This window comes from Petaurus breviceps, unplaced genomic scaffold (assembly GCF_028583685.1).
Source record: "Petaurus breviceps papuanus isolate PSGF00001 unplaced genomic scaffold, PetGlider_PUasm1.0 428, whole genome shotgun sequence".
Taxonomy (NCBI): Eukaryota; Metazoa; Chordata; class Mammalia; order Diprotodontia; family Petauridae; genus Petaurus; species Petaurus breviceps.
Genome location: NW_027186331.1, coordinates 1,596,588 through 1,622,958, shown reverse-complemented (window position 1 = coordinate 1,622,958; position 26,371 = coordinate 1,596,588). Strand labels below are relative to the sequence as shown.

At 49.5% G+C, this 26,371-nt stretch overlaps 1 protein-coding gene across 6 annotated transcripts in view; it reads left to right on the top strand.

The window, feature by feature from the left end:
- The window catches only part of GNB1L (G protein subunit beta 1 like), a 160,417-nt gene that overhangs the window by 124,310 nt on the left and 9,736 nt on the right, over positions 1-26,371 (top strand). For all 6 annotated transcript variants that reach the window (XM_069100835.1, XM_069100840.1, XM_069100836.1 and 3 more), the window contains 2 exons: positions 9,364-9,462; positions 18,346-18,561. In XM_069100835.1, coding sequence (XP_068956936.1) covers positions 9,364-9,462; positions 18,346-18,561 — 315 coding nt within the window. The remainder of the gene's footprint in view (positions 1-9,363; positions 9,463-18,345; positions 18,562-26,371) is intronic.

Below are 26,371 nucleotides of genomic sequence, written 5' to 3'. Positions count from 1 at the left end.
TGGGAGCTCCCTGGCTTTCCTCCTTCTCGTGCCCTGCTCTGACATCCTGTCCTTTAGAGAAGTGGCTCCTGGCTCTGTGACTGGTGACAGAGAAGGTGGTGGTATCTTCCACAGTAACAGAAATTGGGAAGAGGGGAAAGTTTGGGAAAAGACGAGTTCAGTTTTGGACATACTGAGTTAGGACGTCTGTGAGACATCCAGTGAGCAGGATGAGAGTAGAGTCAGGAGAGAGTTCACTCCCCCTCCCAGACCCACTGGTCCAGGCAGGCAGTAGGAATATCCCCGCTGCCCCTTACAGACTCTCTCGACCTCTATCACTCCTCCTCTGGGGTCTCTCACTCCACATCTCCCACCCAATCAAAATTCTCGTAGCTGTTGTCCATAGACCTCCAGGACGGACCCTTCATTCCTCAGCGAGGTCAGTACCCGTCTCACAGTCTTTCTTTCCTCCCTGGCGTCTGCCCTCAAACTACAGGACTGCAAGTGTGTGGATACTACCTCAAACACCACAACCGCCCAGTTCCTCAGCTTACTCATTTCCCATGACCTCCCCTCTACCCCGCCCAGCTGCACAGAGATGGTTGCACTCTTGGCCTGACCATCACCCACCAACACACCACTTCCACGTTTGCGACTCTGAATTCCCTTCCTCCTCACAATCTGTTGCCACTCTGCCTTTCTCTCCGCCTTGCATCCACAAGCCCTGCTCATCCTCTCCTTGCCTCCGGCCCCTTCCCCATCTGGCCCCTCCACAGTGCCTCTTTTCTCGAGTCCTTTGCCTATTTCTCCTGTTGCTGATTGTGTCTTGCCAAGCCTCAGCTTTGGATTACTCCCCCCATGCACTGTCTGTACCTGCTTACATGCTGCTGAACAAAGCTGGAGAACCCCCAGAGGCATTCTCCAGAAGTTTGTGTCATCATCCCAACTGTCTCACCTTCACTCTTTGTCTCCTGGCTGCCTCCCTGCTGCCCACAAACATGCCTGTGGCTCCCCCATCCTAGAAAACCTTCCCTTGTTCATCCGTCCCAACTAGCTGCCATCCAATATCTCTCCTTCTCTCACTCACCTTGAAAAGGCCATTTACATCTGATACTACTACATTCTCTCCTCTCATCCTCGTTTTAACTCTCTGTAGTCTGGCTTCCAGCCCCACCATTCAACTGAAATTGCTCTCACCAGAGTTACCAATGATCCCTTTTTAAAAAAAAAAATTCTATTTTATTTTTCCCAATTACATGTAAAAATGATTTTGAAGATTCATTTTTTTAAATTTTGAATTCCGAATTCTCTCCCTCCTTTCCCCCCTTCCTAAGACAATAAGCAATTTGATATAGGTTATATATGTGCAGTCATGCAAAGCATGTTTTCATATTACTCATATTATGTAAGAAAACAGCATTCCTCCATTTAAAAAAACACACAAAAAATAAAGTGAAAAATAATCTGCTTTGATCTGCACTCAGACTCCATCAGTTCTTTCTCTGGAGACAGAGAACATTTTTTCATCATGAATCCTTTGGAATTGTGTTGGCTCATTGTGTTGCTGAGAATAGCTAAGTCATTCACAGCTGATCATGTTACAGTATTGCTATTACTGTATACAATGTTCTCCTGGTTCTGCTCACTTCACTTTGCATCAGTTCATGTATATCTTTCCAGTTTCTTTTGAAATCAAAAAGTTCCTTCTTTCTTATAGCACAATAGTATTCCATCACAGTCATATCACATCCCCTCAATTTCCAATACTTTGATACAACTAAAATAAATTCTATAAATACTTTTGTACATATAGGTCCTTTTCCTTGATCTCTTTGGGATACAGACCTGGTAGTGCTATTGATGGGTCAAAGGGTATACACAATTTTATAGCCTTTTGAGCATAGTTCCAAATTGTTCTCCACAGTGGTTAGATCAGTTCAAAATTTGACCAATAGTGTATTATTATCCCAATTTTCCCAGCTGTCCTCCAGTATTTATCATTTTCCTTTTCTGGCATATTAACCAATCGGATAGTTTTGAGGTGGTACCTCAGAATTGTTTTAATTTGCATTTCTCTAATCAGTAGTGCTTTAGAGCATTATTTCAGATGACTGTAATTACTTTAATTTCTTCACCTGAAAACTGCTTTTCTTATCCTTAGATCATTTATCAATTGGGGAATTACTTATATTCCCATAAATTTGATTCAGTTCTTTATATATTTAATATCTTTTTCAGAGGTATTTGATGTAAAAAATAATTCCCAGCTTTCTGCTTTCCTTTTTATCTTGGTTGCATTGGTTTTATATGCGCAAAGCCTTTTTAATTTAACAGAATCAAAATCATCGACTTTATATCTTGTAATGCTCTCTATCTTTGTTTGATCATAAAGTTTTCCCTTCTCCATAGATTTGAAGGATAAACTATTCCTTGCTCTCCTCGTGTGTTTAGGGTATCACCCTTTACATCTAAACCACATACCCATTTTGACCTCATCTTGATTTGCAGTGTTAGGTGTTGGTCTATACCCAGTTTCTGTCATACCGTTTTGAAGTTTTCCTGGCAATTTTTGTCAGCTACCAAGTTCTTGTCCCAAAAGCTAGGGTCTTTGGGTTTATCAAGCGCTAGCTTACTATGGTCATTTGCAGATATTTAGTGTGTACCTAATTTATTCCACTGATCCCCCACTCTTGTTTCTTAACCAATATCAGATTGTTTTGATGATCACAGCATTGTAATATAGTTTGAAATCTGGTACAGCTCGATCACCTTCCTTCATATTTTTTTTCATCAATTCCCTTAATATTCTTGACTTTTTGTTTTTCCAGATGAATGTTATTTTTTTCTCTAGCTCTATAAAATAATTTTTGGTAGTATGACACTGAATAAACAAATTTATTTAGATAGAATTGTCATTTTTATTATTTTGACTCAACCTACCCATGAGCAGCTGCTATTTCCCAGTTGTTTAGCTCTGACTTTATTTGTTTGAAAGGTGTTTTGTAATTGTGTTCATATAGTTCTTGGGTTTGTCTTGGCAGGTAGAGTCCCAAGTATTTTATATTGTCTACAGTTCTTTAAAATGGAATTTCTTTTTCTGTTTCTTGATGCTGGTCTTTGTTGGTAGTATATTGAAATACTAATGATTCACGTGGGTTTATTTTACATCCTGCAACTTTGCTAAAGTTCATTTTTCAATTTTTTTTTAGCTGATTCTCTAAGTATACCAATGTGTCTTCTGCAAAGAAGGATAACTTTGTTTCCTCATTGCCTAGTCCAATAGTCCAATTATCAGTGATCTCTCAGCTGTCAGATCCAGTGGCCTTTTCTCCATCCTCATTCTCCCTAGCCTCTCTGCAGCCTCTTACCCTCCTGGATCCTCCCTTCTCTCTCAGTTTTCAGGACATTGACTCTCTTGCTTCTCCTCCCCCCTCTCGGACCACTGCTTCTCTGTCTCCTGTGCTGAATCTTTCTCCTCTAGGCCACTCCCTCTCTCTGTAGGTGTCCCTCCGTCCTGTACTATTTCAAGTGATGGTTTCAATGCATAGATTCAGCTACAGTCTCTGTGCTGATAATTCTCAGATTTACTTATCCGGCACCGATCTCTCTCCTGACCTCCACACTGACATCTCCAGCCACCTGTTGGTGATCTCAAACTGTACGTCAGCTTGTCCAAAACTGAGCTCCTTGTCTTTCCTGCCTCTCTGGACCTTTGATGTTACTGTGGAGGCTCCTACCAGCTTTCCAGTCCCGCAGGCTTGCAGCCCAGCTGTTGTCCTCACCTCTCCACTCTGTTCCTCAACATCCAATCTGCTGCCAAGACCTGCCTCTTCTCTCCTCTGACACTGCCCTTAGCCAGGTGCATCTGGATTATTGCTCTAACTGCTGGGGTGAGGGGCTACCTGCCTCAGTTGTCTCCCTGTTCCAGTCCATCTTAAAGTGAAGGTCCAGTCATCCAGTCATGTCAAACCTCCCTGCCCCCTCCCCCAGTAAACTACAGCGGCTCTCTATCACCTCCAAGATCCAAAATAAAATCATTGTTGCGTTCAAAACCCTCCATAGCTTTGCTTCTTCCTACCCTTCTGACCTTCTGACAGCTAACCCCCATGTACCCTTCGATACAATCACACCAACCTCCTGACTGTTCCTCATACAAAATGTTCTATCTCCCAGCTCTGGGCATTTTCACTGTCTGCCCCCGTCTCCTGCCCTGGAATTTTCTGCCTTCTCATGTTCATCTCCTAATCTCCCAGGTTTCCTTCACATCCCACCTAAAATCTTACCTTTCTACAAGAAGCCTTTGCTGACCCCCCTCAATTCTGGTGCCTCCCCTCCGCTGATTATTTGACTTGTATGTGTCTTGTTAGTAAGTAGCAGATCTTAGCCTAAATCCTGACCTATTTAAATATACCATAATGTCCTGCCCACTGGTTGCCCCAAATCAGACACCAAGTGCTTTGGAGGGAGAAAGCCTTGGCACACCCAACATAACAGAGAGGATGGACATCATTCAGAATTGTGCTTGAATTGAGTTTTGAAGGAAGCTTGGGGTTCCAGGAGGCAGAGATACACTCCAGGCATGGGTGACAGTGAGTTCCAAGGCCTAGAGACCCAAGATGGGGTATTCAGTGGGAGGAAGAGCCACGGCTCGTTTGACTGGATCATGGAATATGTGAAAGGGGGTGATGTGTCATGTGTCTAGGAGGGCAATAGAGGGCCACGCTGTAAAGAGGTGTAAATGCCAGACAGCAGTTTCCACTTGATCCGAGAGGTAATAGGAAGGCCCTGGACTTCACTGAGTAGGACATAACTCGGGCAGACCTGTGCTTTGGGAAGATCATTTGGACAGTTATGTGGAGGATGGATTGGAGTGGGTGGAGACTTGGGGCAGGGAGGCCAGCTAGGATGCCAGAGGGGATGAGACCTCAAACTAAGGCAGTGGTTGTGTGAGTGGAGAGAGGGGAACGTGTGGAAAGAAAAACCACTCTGACGACTGATTGATGTGTGGCAGGTGACGGTGAGGATTGGGTATGGCAGAGGCTGCATTTCTGACTGACTGAGAAGATAAATTGGGACAGTCAGAGAGGAGGGGATTTGGGAGGAAGCATCTTGAGTCAGTCCAAGGTGCCCAGTAAGCCAGCGGTGATTTGTGACTGGAGCTCAGGAGAGATTTGGACAGGGTGCCTGGATCATCGGCGTAGAGATGATCGTGGAGCCCAAGGGAACTGATGAGGGTGTATGCAGGGAGAGGAGAACAGAGCCCAGAACACTGGGGTGCTGATCTTGTTCCAGGGTGAGGTGGGATTGTAGAGCGAGTCAAGAAGAGAGCAGCCCCCACGAGACAGGGAGGGGGAGAACCCAGAGAGGAAGGCAGCGGTGCTGAGGGAGGGCGTGGGAGCCCTGAGCACAAGGAAAGGCCTTTGGGTCCAACAGTTCGGAGACAGGATTGATTGTTGAGCAGTTTAGAAAGGAGGACTTGGAAGCTGACCACAAAGGCTTGAGCAGGGAGTGAGAAGACGGTCAGAGCAACGGTTCATAGAGTTTGGCCGTGACAGGTAAAGAGCTATAGGGTAGCTTGAAGAGTCGAGTGGGGGGTTTAAGAGGCTGGGGGAGCCTTGGACATGTTTGTAGGCAACGGGGAAGGAACCGAGAGCAGGGAGAAACTGAAGATTAAAGGGAGTGGAGATGAGAGTAGGGGCTGACAAAAGGGGATGCAGCAAAGGCAATGCTTCTTAACCCCAGGGTCTGTGAACGATATCTGTTTTTATAACTGCAGTTCAGTATAAATGGTTTCCTTTGTAACTCCTTGCATTTCATTTTATGCATTTAAAAACATTCCAAGCTGGGGTCCATAGGCTGCCACAGCGGTCTGGATTGGGTGACAGATTGGGGTAGTGTGAAGCTCAGAAGGGGAGAGGGGCATGTTGCTGAGTGCTAGCGGCAGAGTTTGGAATGCAAGGCTGGCCTGGAGAGGAGAGCCCAGGCTTGTTCAGCGTGGCCCCAGAGGGCAGAACCAGGAGCAGTGGGAAGAAGCTGCCAAGAGACCCATTCAGGCTCCTCACAAGAGGAGCCATCCCAAAGTGGAAGGGGCTGCCTCAGAGGAGGGGGCAGAGTCCTCTCCTTTGGGGGTCCTCAGGCAAAGGCAGAACAACCACCAGTCAGGTGTTTTAGAGAAAGGACCTTCACATATGAGCTGGACTAGATAGCCATTGTGGCCTTCTCTAACCCTCATGTTCTGTGATCCTGTGGATAATCCAACTTGGCCACCAGAGCCAGCGTGTTAAAGGACATCAGAGGTGCAATCCCAACGTGCATCTGGGGGTACACATGTACAAAAGATACACTGAAAAATATCCTTGCTTTGAGGACTAAACTCAGGTTTTGTGCTAGCCAGGTTTGAGGAAGAAGGTGGAACCACAGACTTAAAACAATAGGGTAGCATTGCTGCTAATATTCCCTTTAGTTCTTCAAGAGAGCTGAGGTTTCCTCAGCGTGGGCAGGCCCTCCACTGCTTCCAGTAATAGCCCTCCACATATCGCACACTGCTTCGTGAGCTGCTGTAGCCAGCCTAGTGATAAACGTCTCCATACTAGGCTGGTCCTCGTGACAGGCACATAAACCGTTTCCAAGCCAATAGTTGAAGCCGTTCCAGTTTCTTAGGACCTGCCAGAGCCTGTATTTTCTGGCATATGCTTTAAGAACCATAGGTCACACCAAAATAATGGATACATGACTTAAATATAAAGGGTGACATCATAAGCAAATTAGAGGAGCAAGGAGGAAATTATCTTTCAGATCTATGGATAGGGAAGCAGTTCATGACTGAACAAAGGGCAGAGAAGATCACGTAAGATAAAACGGGCAGTTCTGATCTAAAATATTTAAAGTGCAGCTAAAACTAGAGGGGGAACAGGTAACTGGGGAAAAAAATCTTTGCAGCAAGTTTCTCTAATAAAGATCTAATTTCTAAGACATGTTAAGAAACAACTGATTCAAATTTATAAGAATAAGAGCTATTTCCCAGCAGATAAATCGTCAAAAATTATGAGCAGGCAATCTTCTAAGGAAGAAATCCAAGCTCTCTATAGCCATATAAAAACCGACGTAGTAACAACAGCAGCTGACATTTACATAGTGCCAGGCACTGTGTTAAGCATCTTACAATTTGATCCTCACAACAATCCTGAGAGAGAGGTACTGTTATTATCCCCATTTTATAGATGAGAAAACTGAGAAAAGCAGAGCGTCAGTGACTATTCTCATAGCCAGGAAGTGTCGGAAGACAGATTCGAACTCAGGTCTTCCTAACTCTAGATCCAGTACTCTAAGCACCTTGCCACCTAGCTTCCCCTGGGGGAAAAATGCCTCAAATTACTAATAATTAGAGAAATGCTAATTAATGCAATTTTAAGTTTCTACTTCACACCCATTAGATTGGCAAAGTTGACAGAAAAGGAAAATGACAAATGCCGGAGGGGCTATGGGAAAACAGTTACACTTCTGCATTGTTGGTGCAGCTGTGTACTGGTTTAGCCATTCTGGAAAGCAACTTGGAACCATGCCCAGTAGGTTCCTGCATTGTGTATCCTCAGTAGTATCACTCCTAGAGACAGAAAGAGAAAAAGGACCCATGTAGACAAGATTTACAGCACCTCTTTTTGTGGTGACAAGGAACTAGGAATGTCAAGAGGGTGCCCCTCAAATGGGAAAGGGAAAATAAATGGTGGGAGATGAATGTGATGGAGGACTTGCCGCAAAGGAGATGACAGAAGGAGTGTTTTCAGAGAAGTCTCAGAAGATTTGTATGAACTGATGCAAAGCGAGATGTGAGACCATGTCTGCAGTGGGATGTTCTTTGCGTGCCACATTTTAAGAAGGACCTTGAGAGTCTTGGGGTTATAGACTCAGGGCTGTAAGGGACTAAGAAGCCAGTTAGTCCAGCCTCTCCATTTTATGGAGGAGGAGACTGAGGCCCAGAGAGGTGAAAGGGTGGGCAGGAGTTGAGCCCAAGGTCTCTGATTTCGCCTCCATGGTTCTTTCGGATATTAATTAAGAGGCAGCCTCACGTAGTGAGCGTTTATGGGGCTCTTTAAGGCTTACAAAGAACTTTACTAGTATTAACTCATTTTCTTCCTTCATAACCACTCTGGATGATAAGCACTATTTTCATCATCTCCATTTTACAGATGAGGAAACTGAGTCAGGCAGAGGTGAAGGATCGCAGAGCCAGTAGGTGTCTGAGGTCAAATTGATCTCAGGTCATTATCTAGGGAGGGATAACCAGAATGGTGGAAGACCTGGGGTCTATGTTATTTGCAGATTCATTGGCGAAGGCTAGGTGGAAAAAGAAATGAGAGAGGTCTCATAGCGGTCCTCTAGTATTTGATGAACTGGTGTAGAGATAGGAAATGGAGGGGGCGTGGGCAGCTTGATCCCATGGGGCAGAACCAGAAACAACAGGCAGATGGTAGCCAGTCTAGGCTGGATGTGAAGAAAGTACAGAGGGGCAGCCTCTAGGCTGCCCTTCATCCAAGATTCTGACCAAGACTGCCCCGCCACTTTGGGGGCATGTGTGGAGGGGCCTAGTGCTGACTCAATTCCAGGCTGTAATAGATAGCATTCGGGGTTCAGGCTAGCTAGCTAGCTATCACTGGCTACATACGATGAAAATTAAATCCTCTGTGTATGTGTACACAGACACACACAAGCACACACATACTTAACTGTTGTTTTTTAAAAAAACAACAGCTTATTTTCATTAAAAAAGATACCTAGCTGAGGGGAGGACAATTCACTCCAGTAATCTTACCTATGAGAAGCCTTGTCATTTGAACCACAAGATCCTGATCCAGGCATTCAGTACCAGCTCAGCCCAGACACAGGCAGAGTAATGAGGATTCTGTCCTTATAGACAGCTCTGAACCAACCTCCACTTTTTACCAGAACCTCTGGTAACAAACAAGTTGGATGGGTTGGGGCTTTGCTGTATCTCTTTTTCCTAACAATCACTGGGTGAAGAGGCCATCCACTGGTGCTGTAGCGCCCCAAAGGCAGTAGGCACCTGGAAGCTGGAAAGGGAGAGCCAGAGGCCTGGCCCGTCTACTGAGGAAGAGCTGAATGAGTGAGACGTGTCTGTGTGCTCACAGAGGCTGGTGCAGTGCCCAACCAACGGCAGTGACTTAAGGGTCACTTACCAAGCAGTGCCCGAGGTGGGCAGAGGTCCCCCAAGAGCCTGATTAAAATACTGCCTTCCAGGGTTCCTTTCCAGTGAGTAAAAAGGAGCCTGCACCAACATTCGCTAATCACCTTAAAAAAGTCTCTTGTTTGTACAGCAAAGACTGTGACTTGGAACCAGCCCAAATCAGCTTGTTTTCTCACTGTCAGGTTCAGGTTTTGGACATGCCGTCCAAGACGTCAGTCTGTACCTTGAAGCCAGAAGCCGGTGCCAAAGCAGGCATGCCCATGTGCCTGGAGCTGTGGAAGGTAAGAAACACAGCCGCACTCCCTCGTTGTGAAACCCTTGCCTCTGAGTCAGTCCTGGGCAGATGCTGCACCAGAGCCATGCTCTGTCCAGGCCTTGATTCATCAGCAAGCCCACCAAGGCACCATCCCTGTCAGAGGACATGCGCTCACCCTTCAGCCAGCCATCACGTCCCCGGGCTCACTCCCTTCACTTTATTGGAAGGCACCTGCTGTGTTGTGAATAACTGGGGAGCTTCTCTAGCCCGGGGCTGGGTGGGGACCCCAAGCCAAGTCAGTCAGTGCAGCATGGCTCCAGAGGGCACCTCTGGGGCTTAGTGGCACCCCGGCCACCCTGGGGCCCCCACCTCCCGCAGCCAGCTCCATCAGGCTGGACTCTGGGCTGGAGAAAGGGTCACCCACGCCTGGATGCAGCCTCTTTTCAGTTGAAAAGTGCTGAGTAATTCCTGAGAGCAAGCCTGCCTCTGGCCCAGCAGCGCAGGGTGGCGCATCAGTCTTCCCTCCAGAACCACTCCGGCCTTCTGGTCAGTTTAAGTGTCTTCACAGTGTTGGCGCCGCGTGTGCTTTGCTGAGCTTAATGATAAGGAAGGTGTTCCTCTCTTATCCTCAACAGTAGCTCACATCCACAAAGCACTCTTCTCCTCACACCCACGTGGGACCAGAGGTGGCCTAGAACCCCAGAACCTCAGAGGGGGGCGGGACCAGAGGCGGCCTAGAACCCCAGAACCTCAGGGGGCGGGACCAGAGGAAGCCTAGAACCACAGAACCTCAGGGGGCGGGAGCAGAGGAGGCCTAGAACCTCAGAACCTTAGAGGGGGTGGGACCAGAGGCGGCCTAGAACCTCAGAGGGGGTGGGGCCAGAGGCAGCCTAGAACCCCAGAACCTCAGGGGGTGGGACCAGAGGCGGCCTAGAACCTCCGAGGGGGCGGGACCAGAGGCAGCCTAGAACCCCAGAACCTCAGGGGGGCGGGACCAGAGGCAGCCTAGAACCCCAGAACCTCAGAGAGGGTGTACCCCCTTTACTCTGTCACCCAGAAATGGCCATCCACCTTCTCCCTACATCCCCCCAGTTACAGGATGCCCACCTCCCTGCCAGGTAGTCTGCCCATGGGGGATGACTCCCATTCCTTTTGAAGTTCTTTTTATTTTGAGCTGAGTTCTGTCCTCTTAGAGCTCCTCCCAGAGTCTCTCCTCTGCACAGCCGCCCCCCAGCATTTCAAGATGAGTCTCCATCCCATCTCTTCCCACACAAGTGAAATGTCTTCAGATCCTTTAGCAAATGCGATGGGGTGTGAGTCTGCGTTTTTCCCCATGTCTCCTCCCTTGTGACCCCTGGAGCTTCAGCTTGTCCTGCCAGTGGCCATGGTCAGCAGTACAGTCCCCGTCTCCTCGTGGTGCAGCTGAAGCTCGGGCCTGCTGGGTCTCTGATAGTCACATCACACTCTAGAGTCCTACAGAGCTCCCAGGTGGTAAAAGGCCCAAAGATGTGTGATCCACAGGTCCCCAGTCACTTTAGGGTTCTCCTCACTGAGTCTCCTCTCGTCAGAGTTACTCCATCTGACAGTCATGCCACTCAGGGCATTTTTGGGTCACAGCTCTGCCATCGATCTGGAGAGTTAGCTGTCTTAGTGTTTGCCTTCAGCCAAGTCTTCAGTAGTAATAGAGTATAAATAGGGCCAAGGAGAGAAAGAGCCCTGTGGCATACACTAGAGACCTCAGTCCACTCTGGAGCATGATTGTTCAGCTAGTTCTGAAGCCATGCAACTGGACCAGCACGCAGCCCATGGCTTTCCATCTCAGCCACAGAATGTCATGAGGTCACCTTGGGCAGAATGACAGAAACACCTCATGGGAATGAGGGAGGCCAAGGCCTAGAATTCCACGAGTCTCATCTATAGACCTAATGGTCTGCTGGGACCTTCCTGCCAGACTGTAGCTGGCCTTGGATCCCCTGCCCCTCTCCGCCTCCTCCAGTGTGCTCCTGAGCTGGGGAATGTCCCACAAGCCTGCAGCCTGGGCGCGTGGCAGCTTCCTCTTCCCCAGCCCCGGCTGAGCTCGCTGCACACGGCTTGCTTCTTTTATTCCTCTGAGCCCATCCCCTATCTCACTCCCCAGAGAAGCTATTGCAGACCTTGTCTTCCCTCTGCAGGCCTCTCACGACTTCCCCTCTACTTGTCTGCTGGCAGAAGGCCTCGCCTCTTACTTTCCTGGAACACCGAGGCCGTTTGATGAGTGGGGGCTCTCTTCTCCCATTCTTTTTACCTAAGAGTCCTTTGACATTCTCTCCCACTCTCTCCTCCTTTCCCCCAGTCTCTGATGAACAGGAGACCCTTCTCCTTGCCAAGGCCAACCCCTCTACTTGCCTACTTGTCCCATTCTCATCTTCTCAATCATTTCTTCTCTCCCTTTCCCTCTCCCTCTCCTTCTCCCTCTCCCTCTCCCTCTCCCCCTCCCCCCCCCCCTCTCTCTCTCTCTCTCATCTTCCAACTTCTCCCATATTTCTCCTACTCCCTTCAAAAATGGCCAAGCCTACCCTATTCTTAAAAAATCCCCACCAGGTTCCTACTACCATCACCTCATCCCAATATATCCTGTATCTTTCCTCCTTTTCTCGGCCAAACTCCTTGATAAGGCTGTCTACACTAGCTGCCTCTACTTCCTTTCCTCTCATCAGCCTCTTCACCCTTTACAGTAGAACCTGAGGGTATGAGCTGGGTTGGTGGGTCCCCAAGGGCCAGGACCAGGGCCTGGGTCTATACCTGGGTGGATTTAACCAGGGCCTCCAAGGGGAAGCCCTCCAAAATGAACTATTCTTTGACCTGCTCATGGGCGGGAGAGCCCAGATCACCTTTCTGTCCAATCCATTCAGGAATGTGACCACCTCAACTGAGTTAGGGATTGTACCCCCCAGTCTAAGGGTAGAAGGAGGTGCCAAGAATGTTAAGAATCCAGTACCCCTTGTCTTTGGTCCCTGGAGGGGGGTGGGGTGTATCCAGGCAGCTGACTCCTCCTTTCACCCTCCTTCTGCCAGAGGAGAATTCTGTACCCTGGGCTCCCTGGGCTGGCCCAACCACCTGCGTTTTTCTATCACTTCGCTTCTGGAAGAAGAATCGACCAAAGAATGCTGTTATCATTGCTCATTCCACCCCCAGCCAGTTCAGCTTGGCAAAGCAGATTGTGCAGGGCGCCAGTGTTAAGCATGTAAGGACATTGTTCACATGCTCTTTCTGCTGTGCCACCGTGGAGGACCTGGAAGAAGCCTGGGGCAGCCAGGCGGCTCCTTCGAGGGCTGCTCTCAGCCCTGGCCAGTCTGCAGGCTCCTCACCCAAGCATCGTCATCACCCCGGTGGGGATCACTGCCTCCTAACCCGGGTTAATGGAGTTTGTGGGCAGGCCTCCAGGGGAGGAACCAGATAAATCAGCTCCTCTTGGGCCTAGCAAGTTTGAGTGTGGATGGAGCATGTCCTTCTCTTGGCAAAGTGTAGACCCGCTGACCTTGCCCCAGAACTCCCTGCCTCTTTGCAGAAAGGATTCACTTTCACTGGTCTTCCTTCTCTGCCATCCCTGTGGTCCCTCAGCCATGAACATGAGCACTGTCATTGTGGATGGGCAGAAGTTGTCTCAGCCATACGTTTTCTCCCTCTGAAGGACCCCTAACAGCGGTAAAGCAGTCCGCTGTGTCTCTGGCTTCAGAAGGGAGCTGGGCTGATGGAGGTTTGTGGCTTTCAGGAGGCTCTTTCCCTTCGAGAATTAAAAGCCTGGCATCAGCACCTTTTGCTGCTTCAGCAACCTCGTGACTGGAAGGAATGTGTCATTGATCCTGATGTCTAAAAGCCAGGCCCTGAGTGATGGTGAGAAAGCAGTTCTGCCTCCCACAAATGTGTGAGTGTGTGTGAAGGCTCAGGATGCAGGCTGATGGGAGTCTCACCTCCTCGGGGCAACATCTCCACGACCTCTGTTTTCCCATTCATACTTCACCCCCAGGGAAAGTTGTAGATTGCATAAGCAGGTAAAAATTCAGCCCAAGCTGTGTGGAAAATGGATCTGCATCGTTAAAGGCAACTGACTTAGCTGACAGAAGGACAAATCACACTCCCTCTAGTTGATCTAGAGCCAGAAGAGAGAAGCTGGCTCAAAAGTCTCCTTGTCTGAAAGTGTGACCCGCTTCTAAGACGCTCCGACTGTTGCTGTGGATCTCATGAGTGTTGCATATTGAGATCCAGGCTGTCCTCATCACGGTCCACCAGAGAGGGTGTGAGGATCATTTCTTTCTCTATAAAACTTAGCTACCAAAATTAGGGTGACCGAGAAGAAAACTACAGAATCGTTCTTAAAATAATGCTGACTTACAGCTTCACTGGACCTAAACCTCCAGGTTTCAAAAGGAAGGTGGAGAAATAAGATTCACCCGCTCAGAAAGTACTAGCTGCAAAGACAGGTTAGAAAAACCAAAGGCCAAGAGGAGCCTGAGCAGACCTCAAGTTTGTGCAGGATTTGCTATTCACGGAAATCAGCTGCAGTTCCTAAAATCCCAGGATCCGGGGGCCAGACATAGAGGATCTCAGAGGCCGCCTAGCTTTTCACAGAGTGCCAACTTCATCTGCTGGGAGAGTTTCTCCTTTAAGAAGCTGGTCAGCTAGCTGCAGGGGAAACCATGGTACCCGAGAACTCCAGCTGAAGAGTGAAGAATGAGGTGCTGAAACACCTGATTTGGCACGGGTGCTGGCCTCAGCAGGCTGGCAAAGAACTGGATCATGCCGGCAGAGCAGGCCTGGGTTTGAAGAGTTTGCCTTCAGAGAAACTGACTGCAGTATAGTTATATTTTTTACACTGTTTCCAGGTGTCTGAAGGAAGGATTTAGGAATCTTTGCTGCATAAATGTTAGAGAACTGTATGGATCATTGATGACTCTCATCCAGCCATTCATAGTAATCAGGAGTCCTCCCTTTCTGTCTGACCGCCTCAGGAAACACCCCCATGTACAAGCCCAATCTTTGTGCCATAGATGTAAAGGAGAGCACAGCCAATGTTCCTGCAAGGGGGACGACGGTACACAAGAGGCTGCCGTGACTGCTGTAGCCCTGCTCTTCTGAAAGACGTCTGCCTTTGTCCTCTCCATTGCTGTGGGCCTTAGGGTCTTCTAGCACACCCTCCACAAGCATTACCCATGGAAGCCAAACCATGACCACCACCTTAACCCTCAGACCCTGATAGAGGCGGCCTAGGCCCCCAAGTCCAAGGGCCTAGCCCAGCCCTCTGCCATCAGCCTGGGAAACAATCCTGGTGGAGATGCCACCTGGACCTGCTCCTGCAGAGGCCACAGCCACATCTCCTGAAGACCCAGAAAAGACCATTCTCATCACCCAAGTGCTTGGCCCTGTCCGATGGATCGACGTCAGAAACTGCTATGATTTTATCAGGGAAAACATCATTCAAGAAGAGACCAGATTTCTGCTTTATTGCTGCTCCCTGAGAACCCTGGGCTCTTTCCTTCAGACCTGCAGCTGACACCTCCCTCCTTAGAATGTGAGCTCCTGGAGGGCAGGGCCTGGCCGACTTTTCTATTGACTCAGACTTCATCAGTCAATAAGGACTTACCCAGTGTCTGTTCTCTGTCCAGCCCTGTCCCAGGCACTGAGGGCCCAAGTCCAAGAGGAAACTCACAGCTCGCTGGTAAAGACAAGATAACAAGCCCCAGAATACAGATACACCCCATATGTATGGAGAGAACAGGTCCAAATAGGTGCACACTGCTTGGCTCACTGCTCCGGGAGTTGTGAGGTTTAGGAAAGGCTGCAAGTAGATGGTCTGCATTGTAGAGGAAGGGAAGGATTCTGGGAAGTACAGGTGAAGAGGTAGAGCTTCCAGGCTTGGGAGACAGAGAGGTGGGGGTGTGTGAGTGTGTGTGTGTATGTGTGTGTGTGACAGAGAGAAGGCCAGCCTGGCTGCATCGTGGGATCAGGAGGGGAGGCCGTGTCACTGACACCTTCAGCTGTTGGTAGGAAATAGCACTCCCCAGGAGCGGCTCTGCTGCTCCTTTATTTGCTCAGACCACAATCTAAAAGTCAGCCATCCTTTTAAGAAGAGACTTGTCGGCCCAGCCTTGCAGTTGGCTTTGTTGTCCCATTCTGAGGAGCAGAGATCGGATGGTCTTCTTCATTGAATCTCCCCCCACAGTTCCCAGCACTGTGCTAGGCTCAGTGAAGCCTCAGCCAGTAGCGTCATGGGTCCAGCTGCCCTTATTCCTGGACCGTAACGCACTAGTTACCAAGCCCGTGCTCTCTGGTGCTCTGGCTCGGATCTCGCTTTGGCCTCTTAATCGTTCTGGACCTTGCACCCATCACCCAGTGTCTCTGAGCACAAGGTGGAAGTGATCGTGCTGTGAAATCCAAGGGAACCAGTGGGTAGAAGGTGTGGGGATGTTCAGGTAGGAGCGGATTTAGGTGATTGTTCTTGCTTTTGTTACCCATGGTAGAAAGCCAGCCACTAAGTGGGTTCCCTGCCCTCAGGACACTTTACAGTCTAAGCCTGCCAACATGGATGGCCAGGCAGCCGAGGGTCCTCAGCTGATGGCCTTGGGGAGCCTGGCTCCTCCCACATTGGGGTAGAGGAATACAAGCTTCAGGCAGGTCCTGGGGAAGGTCCGGGCTCCTGCTGGGCCCACTCTGGGCCTGGATAGATGCAGAGAGGCTCATGTCCCCAAGGCCTCCCCACTGCCTTGCTGGGGTCCAGAGCTCACTATAGGGTAACACAGCCTGGGCCCAGCCTCAAGGAAAGACTCCCAGGACTGGCCGGTGGCAGAGCATGGCTCCTGAAACCACCTGCTCTGGCCTAGAGGGCCCCCACTGCTCTGATGGCATCCTGGCAGCACTGGGTTAAGGCCCAGAGGCACACAGCTGTGTGGAGCAGCCCCTACCTCCCAGCCGGTCAGCAGGCCTAACCCCCGCTTCAGTGACTGTTCAGGTCTCCGGGATTCCTCTGCCTCTCCCTATTTGGTGAGGGGCGGGGGTGTCAGCCCATATTAGGGAGGCATTATGGATTCAATATGCCTGTTTAAATGGGGCAGGGCTGGGGGTGGGGACAGTTTTCTACTTTCTTTTGATCATTCCCTTCCCCTCTTTGCTGTGCCTAAACATCCAGCTCTAATATAAAGCAAAGCAGTCTTTTTTTAACTTGGTCAGCTGTGGATAGAAAACAGTGGGCCCTGACGTTCCCCCTGCCCCCAAACCATTGCTGACCCAGAACTGGGGACATCTCATCAAATCATGCCCTTCTCCCGCTTTATTCCCCAAAAGCTAGGACCAGGACGAGGCCAGTTGGAAATAGAGTCTAGAGCCATGCCATAACCATTGGGCAATCAGAAGAAGCCCTCGGTGATGGGTAATCACTCCTGTAAAACCCTGGACAGACATTTCTTAAAAACAAGCCCTGCACAGGCAGCTCTGTACTGGGAAAAGAGAGGTATGTGGGAAGGGTCTGTCCCCTGACTGCAGACCCCAGGCCTGGCTCCCCTGGGCCGGCTTTCCTTGGTCATCGCCTCCTCCCATGACCAGTTATCAAGGGCAGGCTCATCACTCTTTTTGCTAGGGGAATGATGAATATTTTCCTCCTTGTGACATGTAATCCAGTAACGTTCTTCTTGCGGAGTTATTTCAGAGGCTTAAATAAATTAGGTGTCTGCCCAGGGTGCCGAGCCCTCTGACCTGTGACCTCATTAATCAAAATCGCTCAAGATTGGCTGCAGCAGGATTCCAAACCAGTTAACTCTTGGGTAACGAAGCTGTTTCTTGGGGAGGGGGAAGGGGCTTTCAGCAGGGAGGCTGACGAAGCCCAGAAATTTCATTTTTCACCAGGGTAAAGCTGGCGACTTTTCTCAGCCGGCGAGATTAAACAGGTAAGCAAGCGGAGCAGTGAGATAAATGGGTTTCTAAAGACTGAGGAAAAAGAGAGGGCAGAGAAATACCCCAGTGGCGAGGAGGAGAGGGGGTGCAGAGCCTGCTGCCAGATGTGGAAGGTGCAGGTTAGAGGGGCTTGTAGCAGCCAGAAAATCAGAGGCTGACAGTGACTCAGGAATGTGAAAGTGCCAGACAAAGGGAGGTGCCTTAGAATTGGGGGCAGGAAATCGAGAAGGAGCCCCCGACTCAGCATCCCAAGACCTGTCTGTGTCTGGGCCGGCTCTGGCTGCAATCATTACTGAACACATGTTTACCTGGAGACCCTCAGGGGCAGATCTGGTTGGGTCTTTGCACATGCTGAGCCTGACACATAGGAGGTGCTTCCTAAGCCCTTGTTCATTGGTTGATCATTCCTCAGTTTCCTTATCTGTAAAAGGGTCATCCTTCTGCAGCTGGACCTCCCAGGGTTGTGTGTAGAGTAAGCTGGACTGAAGTGGGAGTCGTTGGGAGTCTGAGTGATCCCGCAGGGAGAGGCCACCTCCAGAGAGCCTACTGGGCATGTCCTCTCTGGGGTCTCAGCCGTGGGTGCCCAGTGGGCTGTCCTGGCTCTGTCTCAGCTCTGGCAGACAGTCCTGACCTCAACTCCTGCCTAATAGACAGATCACTCATTAAGAAAGTTTGGGAGTTTTCAGGGATTTGGAGACTGAACAAAATAGTAAGCATGGTGTCCCTCAGATATAGTGAGAGTCCCAGGATCCGAATGGAAGGATTCTGAAGGGAGACGAGCCCTTTGGCATCATCCGACCCCCTCGTCTTTGGAGGAGGAAGCTGGGCCGCAGTGTGGCCGGTCCTGGACACCAGGTCAGGTGGGCCGTCCCCGGGCCCTGATGGCTCTGAACCAGGCCTGGCCCAGTGGGTCCCACGGTGGCTGCATCTCGCGGGTGTTTTCTCAGGAAAGGGAGAAGAGACTGACTCTCTCATTTCCCCACAGCCTGCCTCCGGCTCCAGTCCCCTCCTCCTGGCTGGCTACGAGGACGGCTCGGTCATCCTGTGGAACGTCTCTGAGCGGAGAAGGCTGAGCCGGCTTTCTTGCCACAAGGAGCCAGTCATGAGCCTTGACTTTGACTCGGGAAGGGCCAAGGGGCTTTCGGGCTCGTCGGAGAAGGTGCTCTGCATCTGGAGCCTGGATGCGCAACACAACCTGAAGGTCAGGAGCCCTGGGCCCCGTGTCATTTATCCCGTTTTGCACTAACAGTCTGATAGGCTGAAAAAATATTTAGCCATGGAGAGGAGTTGTTGCAGACCCCCAGCTAATTAATCACAGGGTGCTGGTGATACAAAAGGACTGTCTGCAGTGTCTGGAGTAAGAGGGAGGGAAGGAGGGGTGGCGTTTTTCCCCCTGAACAGTTCACATGGTTTGGATTTTTCTCAGGCCACATCCCATCTGTCTAAAAAAGGGTGCGTAAATGAGCAACTGTCCAGTTGCTTTCCAAAACACTCGGGAAACACAATGAGAGAATTTGTTTGAGCAGTAACAAAGTGGCTTGTTGGTGGAGAAAAAAAAAAAAAAGAGTGGAAACTTAACCCAGCAAGAATAATCATGTCGCAGCCCATGGAGTGGGGAGGGCTGATCATTGGCCAGGAAACAGTTGGCTAATGGAAATATTTGGGTATAGTGGGGGCGCCGGACAGTGACATGTCCTCGCTGGAGAGAACCTGCAGGGTTTCTGCCTTTATGGTGGAAAATCTTTCTAAAATAACAGTGTGAAGAGGCAGAGTGAATAGGGAGAGGGCCAGAATCTGTGTGAGCGTGAGGATTTTCCAGGACCATCAGTGAGTATTCTCAGGAACCGTCCGGTGGCCGCTGTTGAGGCCTGGAGTCAGGGCCAGAGGAGGAGGAGCTTAATGGCTGCGACCCCAGAATGTCTTCTTGGGCTCATTCCCTGGAATAATAAGCCTCTTCCTTCTGAAAACGGAAGGTCAGGATGAGAGGCCCGTTGGTTGGGGTCCCAGCTGGCCAGCAGAGGTTTAGCCCAGGGATGATGGTGCCTTTTTCCAGCCTACTGCTTGCATTTCCCCACCATGGTAAGTCCAGGTGAGTGAGAAGAGTAAGTGACCTCAAGACCACAGTCACGTCCTCTGTGCAGAGGGTCTTGTTTTGGAGGCCTCCAGCAAGAAGGGAGGCCACTGGTTCCTGAGAGTACTTAGAAATTCCATAAGAAGCTCATTAGATGGAAAAATTGTTCAGGCCCTTGCCTTGAGCAGCCACTACCACCATCATCCCGAGTGGCACCGGGCAGAATAGAAATGAGGCCGAGCCCTGATCTTGCTCCATCCCACTTCTGTTTACAAGCTTCTCATTGTCTCAGAAGCCCTCTCTTCTGCACCAGACTGTTCCCAGACTGGGGTGCCTTCCACCCCACAGGAGCCCTCCAGCCCTCCCAGCTGTTTCTTCCTTTAGAAAGGTCCATGGGGGGCCTTGGGGGGCCCATAGAATGGAAGGGAGATTCCCCCAGACTGTCGGTCATCTTCCTTCTCAGACAAAGTCTTCCCTGAGCCTGAGGTAGAGGACGCTGAAGTAAAGGAATCCTGGGGGGCAAGAGAGAGCCTAGTTAGAGCACTCATGGCTTCTGCTTTGCCCCACCCATCCATGCATCCATCCATCTATCCATCCTTCTATCCATCCATCCTTTTATGCATCCCATAGACAGGTAGAGGTGGAGCTTTGCAGGTGATGAGAAAGGTTAGGGAGAACTCAGGAGTGGTTCATGGGGTACAGCCCTCATTTGGACAAGATCCCAGGGCCTGCTGCCACAAAGCTTACATTCTGTAGCGTAGGCAAGGATAATATTCCCCATTTTACAAGGCAACAGTCTTGGGGAGGGGCTAAGGAGCTGGTGGTTGGAAGAGACAGTCTTCCATGCCAGTTTGCAGGGCAGGGTGCCACAGCCTGTGTGGACAGGGAGGCCTTTTTCGACTAGGTAAGGCTTGGGCCAGACCTCGGTGCGACCATGATAGGACTTGGACAAATGAAGAAGATGGCGGAGGAGAGATGAGGGTGGGGAAGGAAGGAGTGAGCAGACGTGCTCAAGAGAGGGAAGGGAAGGGAACAAGCATTTCTTAAGCACTTCTGTGTGCCAGGCACCAAGCCTCATAAACACTTTGCAACATGCTGTCTCACGCCATCTAACAGTACCTCAGCCAAGCTAGAACAGGGCTCCAGTGAAGAACAATGGGATCCAGAGTTCAGAGCTGGAAGAAGCCAAAGAGACCATCAAGCCCAGCCCTCATTTTACAGGTGAGGAAACTGAGGCCCAAGAGGCCTGGGCCTTGGCCGCAGAGTGCAGGGCAGAGCAAGCCCTCTGACTGACCTTGTGCACTCTGCCTGCCTGCCTGCCTTCGGGCGCTGGCCCAGGCCTCCACCCTACTGGCAATACTGTACTGATAGAAGTGCTCCTGGTGTAGCTCTGAGGGTTATAAAGCACTTTCTTCACAAATGCCCTGGGGCCAAAGGAGAGGAGACCTGCCCCCATTGTAAGGATGAGGAAATGGAGACCAGAAGAGTAAGGTGCCTTGCCCCTGAGATTCGAACACAGATCTCCTGGCTCCAGATCCCAGGCTCTGCCCACACATGTGGGCACTTTCCTGGTCACGACTCCAGCCAGACTAATCTCACTTCCTCTGCACATGCCTTGTGCGTTCCTCCCTCCTGGCCTTTGCTCGTGCTGGTACCCCCATCTGGAAGCTCCTTGCTAAGCCTCATACAAGGTTCCCCTGCCCGGGAAGACCTCCCTGCAGTCTGGCTTCTCGTTCCTCTGCCCGGCTGAGATGCACGGGCTCCTGGTGACAGTGAATCTGGTGGCCCCCAGCTCTTTCTCGACTATCCCTAAGCCAGGCTCTCCCACCTAGATGCTCTCTCCTCCCTTGCTTTCTTGTGGGGAGTTGCGACAGCAGTGGACAGAGCTCTAGACTTGGAATCAGAGTGGCCTGGGTTCCAACCCTTCATTGTACCCGAGTTAGCACAGTGACCCTGGCCAAGTCCCTTCAGCTCTGTTTGCCTCAGTGTCCTTACCTGTAAAATGGGCAGGGTTGTGAGGGTCCCATGAGATAATCATTGTAAAGCCCTTAGCTCGGGCCTGGCATGCATGGTCTGTATAAATGTTGCCTGTTGTCACCAGGATCTTCAGCCCGCTGCCCAGCAAGCGGCCGCGCCTCACCTGCCTGATCTCCCAGACCCCCTCTCCTCACAGCCCTGCTTCCTTAGAGAATGAGGGGCAGCCTTGGCCTCATCCCTGACCCTGGGGTCTCCCATCCTCCTCCCTCATTCTCCCGACCCCCTCCCCCAGCTCTGCTCTGTGGCTGTCTTCAGCCCAGCTGCCAGAACCAAGTGTCCTTCCCCTGTCCGAGGGGCTCGGCTGGCTCCCCAGGGGTCTTTCCCCTGCCCGAGGGGCTTGGCTGGCTCCCCAGGGACTCAGGCATGTAAACCTCCACCCCCAGGCCTGCTCCAGACTCAGCCATGTTGCTCCTCCGCTTCGAGGGCTCTGGTCCCACGGGGTTCCCTGGTTCTGTCTCTTGCCTCTGGGGCTTTGCCCGGACGTTCCCCATGCCCAGAATGTGCCTCTCGCCTCCGGCTTGCAGTGTCACAGACTCTCACTGTCAAACCCCTGGCCAGTGGTCGTCCTTCCCCAGCTGCCCATAAGGCCCCGCTCATGTGCCCCGTCCTGCAGGAAGCCCTTGCTGATCCCCTCAGTGGCTTGTGTTTTTTCTCTCCTTCAGTTATTGTACATACATACAAGTGAATAGGAGAGGTCAGGGCCACTGTGGAGAGGGAGCTGACCTCAGAGATGTGGGTTCGAGTCCCACCTTTGGCATATCCTCCCTGGGTCACTCAGGGTCCCAGCCAGTTGTCCAAGTCCAGAAATCACAGGGGCAGAAGCGGCCTTCCTCACCAGGCGCTTCCGGGCCAGCTTCTGGCTCTCTTGATGCTGATCGCTGTCCCTTCGTAGCCCCAGGCACTGGGCAGGACTTGCTTTCCCTTTTGTCTTGACCATCCCGGTGCCCGGCGCATGATGAACTCGGAGTAAAGGCTTCCTGCCAGTGCACAGTGAGCCTGGCACACAGTAGGCACCATATAGCTGTCATCATTACTATTACTATTGTGGTGTGATGGAAAGAGCCTTTGATTTGGAGTCCAAAGAGCCGAGTTTGAGTCCCGGCCTGGCTCCGTGCTGCTGACCCAGCGCCTGCCGCGTCCTCGCCCTCGGCCTTCTCTTCTCAAAGGAAGGTGTCCCAAGGCCCTTCCAGGTCTGAGCCCTGGGCTGCAGAGGAGCTGGGCACTGAGGTTAAGGCTGCTTCCTTAACAGAGGGTGTCCCTGCCCCAGCCCCACCTCCCACCCACCTTCATTGTCCCCAAAGAAGGCTCGGGCTCCCTGGCTGCTCTCAGGCCTGCTCTGGTTTTCTCTCTTGCACCAGCTTGAAGTGGGGACCAACAGCTGCTCGAACTTAAACCTTAAATTTATAGCGCACATCTTAGTGCAGAGCTAAAGTTTTAATGTATTAATGAATTTAAAAGTTAAAACAGAAGGGTAAAGGCAGAGTCTGCCGAGGGGAGGTTGTCAGAGAAATGAGTGTGGACGGGCCTTGCAAGGGGCCTCTCCCATCATCCAGGAACATTAAAGGGGAAAGGCGGCTCTCAAGGCGGTTCGGGGGGGGCCCATTGGCAGGCTCTGGGCCCGGCTCCGCTGTGTGGAGTTTGTCAGGAGGGGCCCAAACAAGAGAAGTGAGGAAAGTCAATCCAGTGCAGCTTGACTCACTGTGGGGTTGGAAGCCCACTTCCCAGGGAACGAGTCATCATGTTTTAAGGTTGGAGGAAGGTCCAGGTTTTAGAGACAGGAGCGCCCAATGGCCAACTTTGCCTTGGAGTTGTTTCTTGACTGGGGCAGCCGACTGAGCCAGTCTCTCTAGCACTGTATTTTGGGCAACCCAAGAAAATAGACCCCAGATTAAGAAGGGGACTAGAACAGGCCCATCCCCTGGGAGCGACTGCACAGTCCCATGACGCTGAAACCACCCATCTTTCTAAATAGCGTTTTTCTTCAGGTGATTTGCTGTGTCTGAAAGATAGGAGCCAACCCCCCATCACCAGCAGACCTACAAAGTCATCCGGCACTAGCTCGAGGGGTGTGGCACTGAACAAGAAAACTAAGCTGGGTCCTGTCATCATTGTTGTGATATTGACTTATCATACCCAGGAGGAATTCACACTTTCCCAGTTACTTAGGTCTGACTTTATTTCCGAAAACAATGACTTGTCATTATACTTTGGTGTGTATCTTGGTAGGTAAAGTCCCAAGAATTTCATTCCTCCATCTGAGGATTCATTTATTCTGTAGTTATTTTCTCTCTTATTCCTTATCCCTTTTTGTTGACATGACATGGAAATGCTGACGATTTGTGCAGATTTTTTAAGAGCCTACAAGTTGGCTGAAGTTACTCATTGCATTTCATTTTAGTTGAGTCCCCTAGGCTCTATAAGCACATCACCTTCTCAGTGGCAAAGGGTGCCTTTTTCCTCTTTGCTGGTGCCCTTCCCTCAGCTTCTTTTTCATTTCTTACTGCGATAGCAAACATTTCTAAAACTAAGTCAAATAGAAGTGGTGACAGTAAAATCTCTGTCTCACCTCTGACTTTATTGGACAGGATTTTTGTTGTTCAGTTGATACTGGAGCAGTTGGCCATTTCCTTCTCCAGCTCATTTTACAGACGAGGAAACCGAGGCAGACACGGTTAAGTGACCTGCCCAGGGTCACAAAGTAAGTGTCTGAGGCTAGATTTGAACTCAGGAAGATGAGTCTTCCCGACTTCAGGCCCAGTGTTCTATCCACTATGGCGCCACCTAGCTGCCCTGGAAAGGGTTCTAGTTTATCTCTGTTGTGTATAATGCTAACTCTTGGTTTTCAGAAATTGTAAAGCAATGTAGAAGTGATTACATTTAGACCAACAGCTTCACGCCTTATACCAAGATAAGTCCAAATGGATACGGGAGCTAGAAGTAAAAGGTCACTGCATAAACAAATTAGAAAAACAGAAAAAAATTACCTACCATAACTATGGTTAGAAAAAGAGAGTATCACAGAAGAAAAGCTCAATAATTTTTATTTAATAATAAAATAACATTTAAAAAGATTAAGAATTCTGCACAAACATGTCCAATAAAATTGGCATTAAAAGAGAAACAACTTCTGGAAAGAATATTTGCTATAAGTTTCTCTAATAAAAGCTTCATTTCCACGATATAGAAGGAACCGATTCCAATTTATAAGAATAAGGACCATTTCCCAAGAGAAGAATCCCAAATCCACACTATCTCTAGCCATGTGAAAAAAAATTTCCAAATCACTAGAGAAATGTAAATTAAATTAATTCTGAGGTTCCACCATATACCCATCATATTGGCTGTTGTCATTGTTTGTCCTTCATTCCCGAAGAGGACCATGATATCAGGGAAGTGATGCCATGACCTGCAAGTGAATTGGATTCAAGTGAGGCAGGACTGGGCAAAGTCACCAGCCTCACTTTCTCCTCCAGAGCCGTCTGGGTCGAGTGGCCAGATATAGGTCAGGACACCTGGAGATGGCCCCCATCATACTGGCAAAGATGACAGAAAAAAAGAAATGAAAATGTTGGAGAGGCTATGGAAAAATGGGCACGTGATGACTTGGTGAAACTGCTCCTTTGAACAAACATTCTGGAAAGCAAATTGGAAGGAACTATATTCACCAAGTTACAGTGCATGCCTTTTGGTCCAGCTATACTTCTGCTGGGTCTCCCTCTACCCAAAAGTCAAAGAACAAAAAAGCATGGAATGACTCCTTATGTGGTGGCCAAAATTGAAACTAAGGGGATGCCCATCAGCTGGGAAATGACTGAACAGATGGGGCCATAGAAATGTAATGAGAATACTGTTGTGCTATAAGAAATGAGGAAATAAATTATTTGATGGAGACCTGGAAAACTTTTATTAATTGAGGCAGAATGAAGTAAGGAGACCCAGAAAGACAATTCATACCACAGCATCAGTATTATAAAAATGAACAGTTTTGAAGACATTTATGGACTAATGAAGAAGGGAGTAGAACTGGATAGAACCAGAACCAAGTCACATGGTTACAGCAACACTTTAGATAAACAACTTTAATGACCACAGGAACTCTGGTCAGCAGTGACCATACACTATTCCAGAGGACCGACCATGAAACTCATTACACACATCCTGACAGAAAGGTGATGGATTCAGTCTCCAGAATGAGACATGTCTATATTTTCTTTAACATGGCCAATGAGGGAATTTATTCTGCTGCACTGTGTATATTTATTACAAGGAATTTGCTTTTCTTTTTTTTTTCCTTAATGGGTTGAGAGAGAGAGAGAAAATAGATTTCTATGATTTAGACATCATCAAGGACACACAGGACAAGAAAACAAGGTAAACCCGCTGGCCATGCAGCCAGGAGTGAGGAATAACAGATAAACATCAGTAAATTTGTATGAACTGATGCAGAGTCAAGAAGCAGAACCGTACAGGCAACGTATGTGATGACTACAGCAGTGTACATGAAAAGGTTACTCAAAGAAAACTGAATTCTGAGCAACTAACAGATTATTAATGACCCTAAGGTACAGTTACCCATTCTCCCTCCCCAACAGAATGCTAACAGTCACTATGGCATATGTTTTTTACTTAACTCTTGTTGTAAGGGAATATTCATTTTTTGAGGGAAAGGAGATTATTTCTATAAATAACTGTGATGGAAAAAACAAAAGGAATTGGAACTTACTTTTTAAAATAGTGAAGGATAACAGATGGACAGCCTGACTGTGGCACCAGTATCCATGAAATAGTAAAAGAATCAAAGGGAGGTCTGTGCGTGTTTCATGGCTCTGCTATAAAAAGGATTTAGATGTGAATGCCACAGAGTGAGGAGGTGTGAGTGGGCTGCTATCTGCCCTGGTGGAAG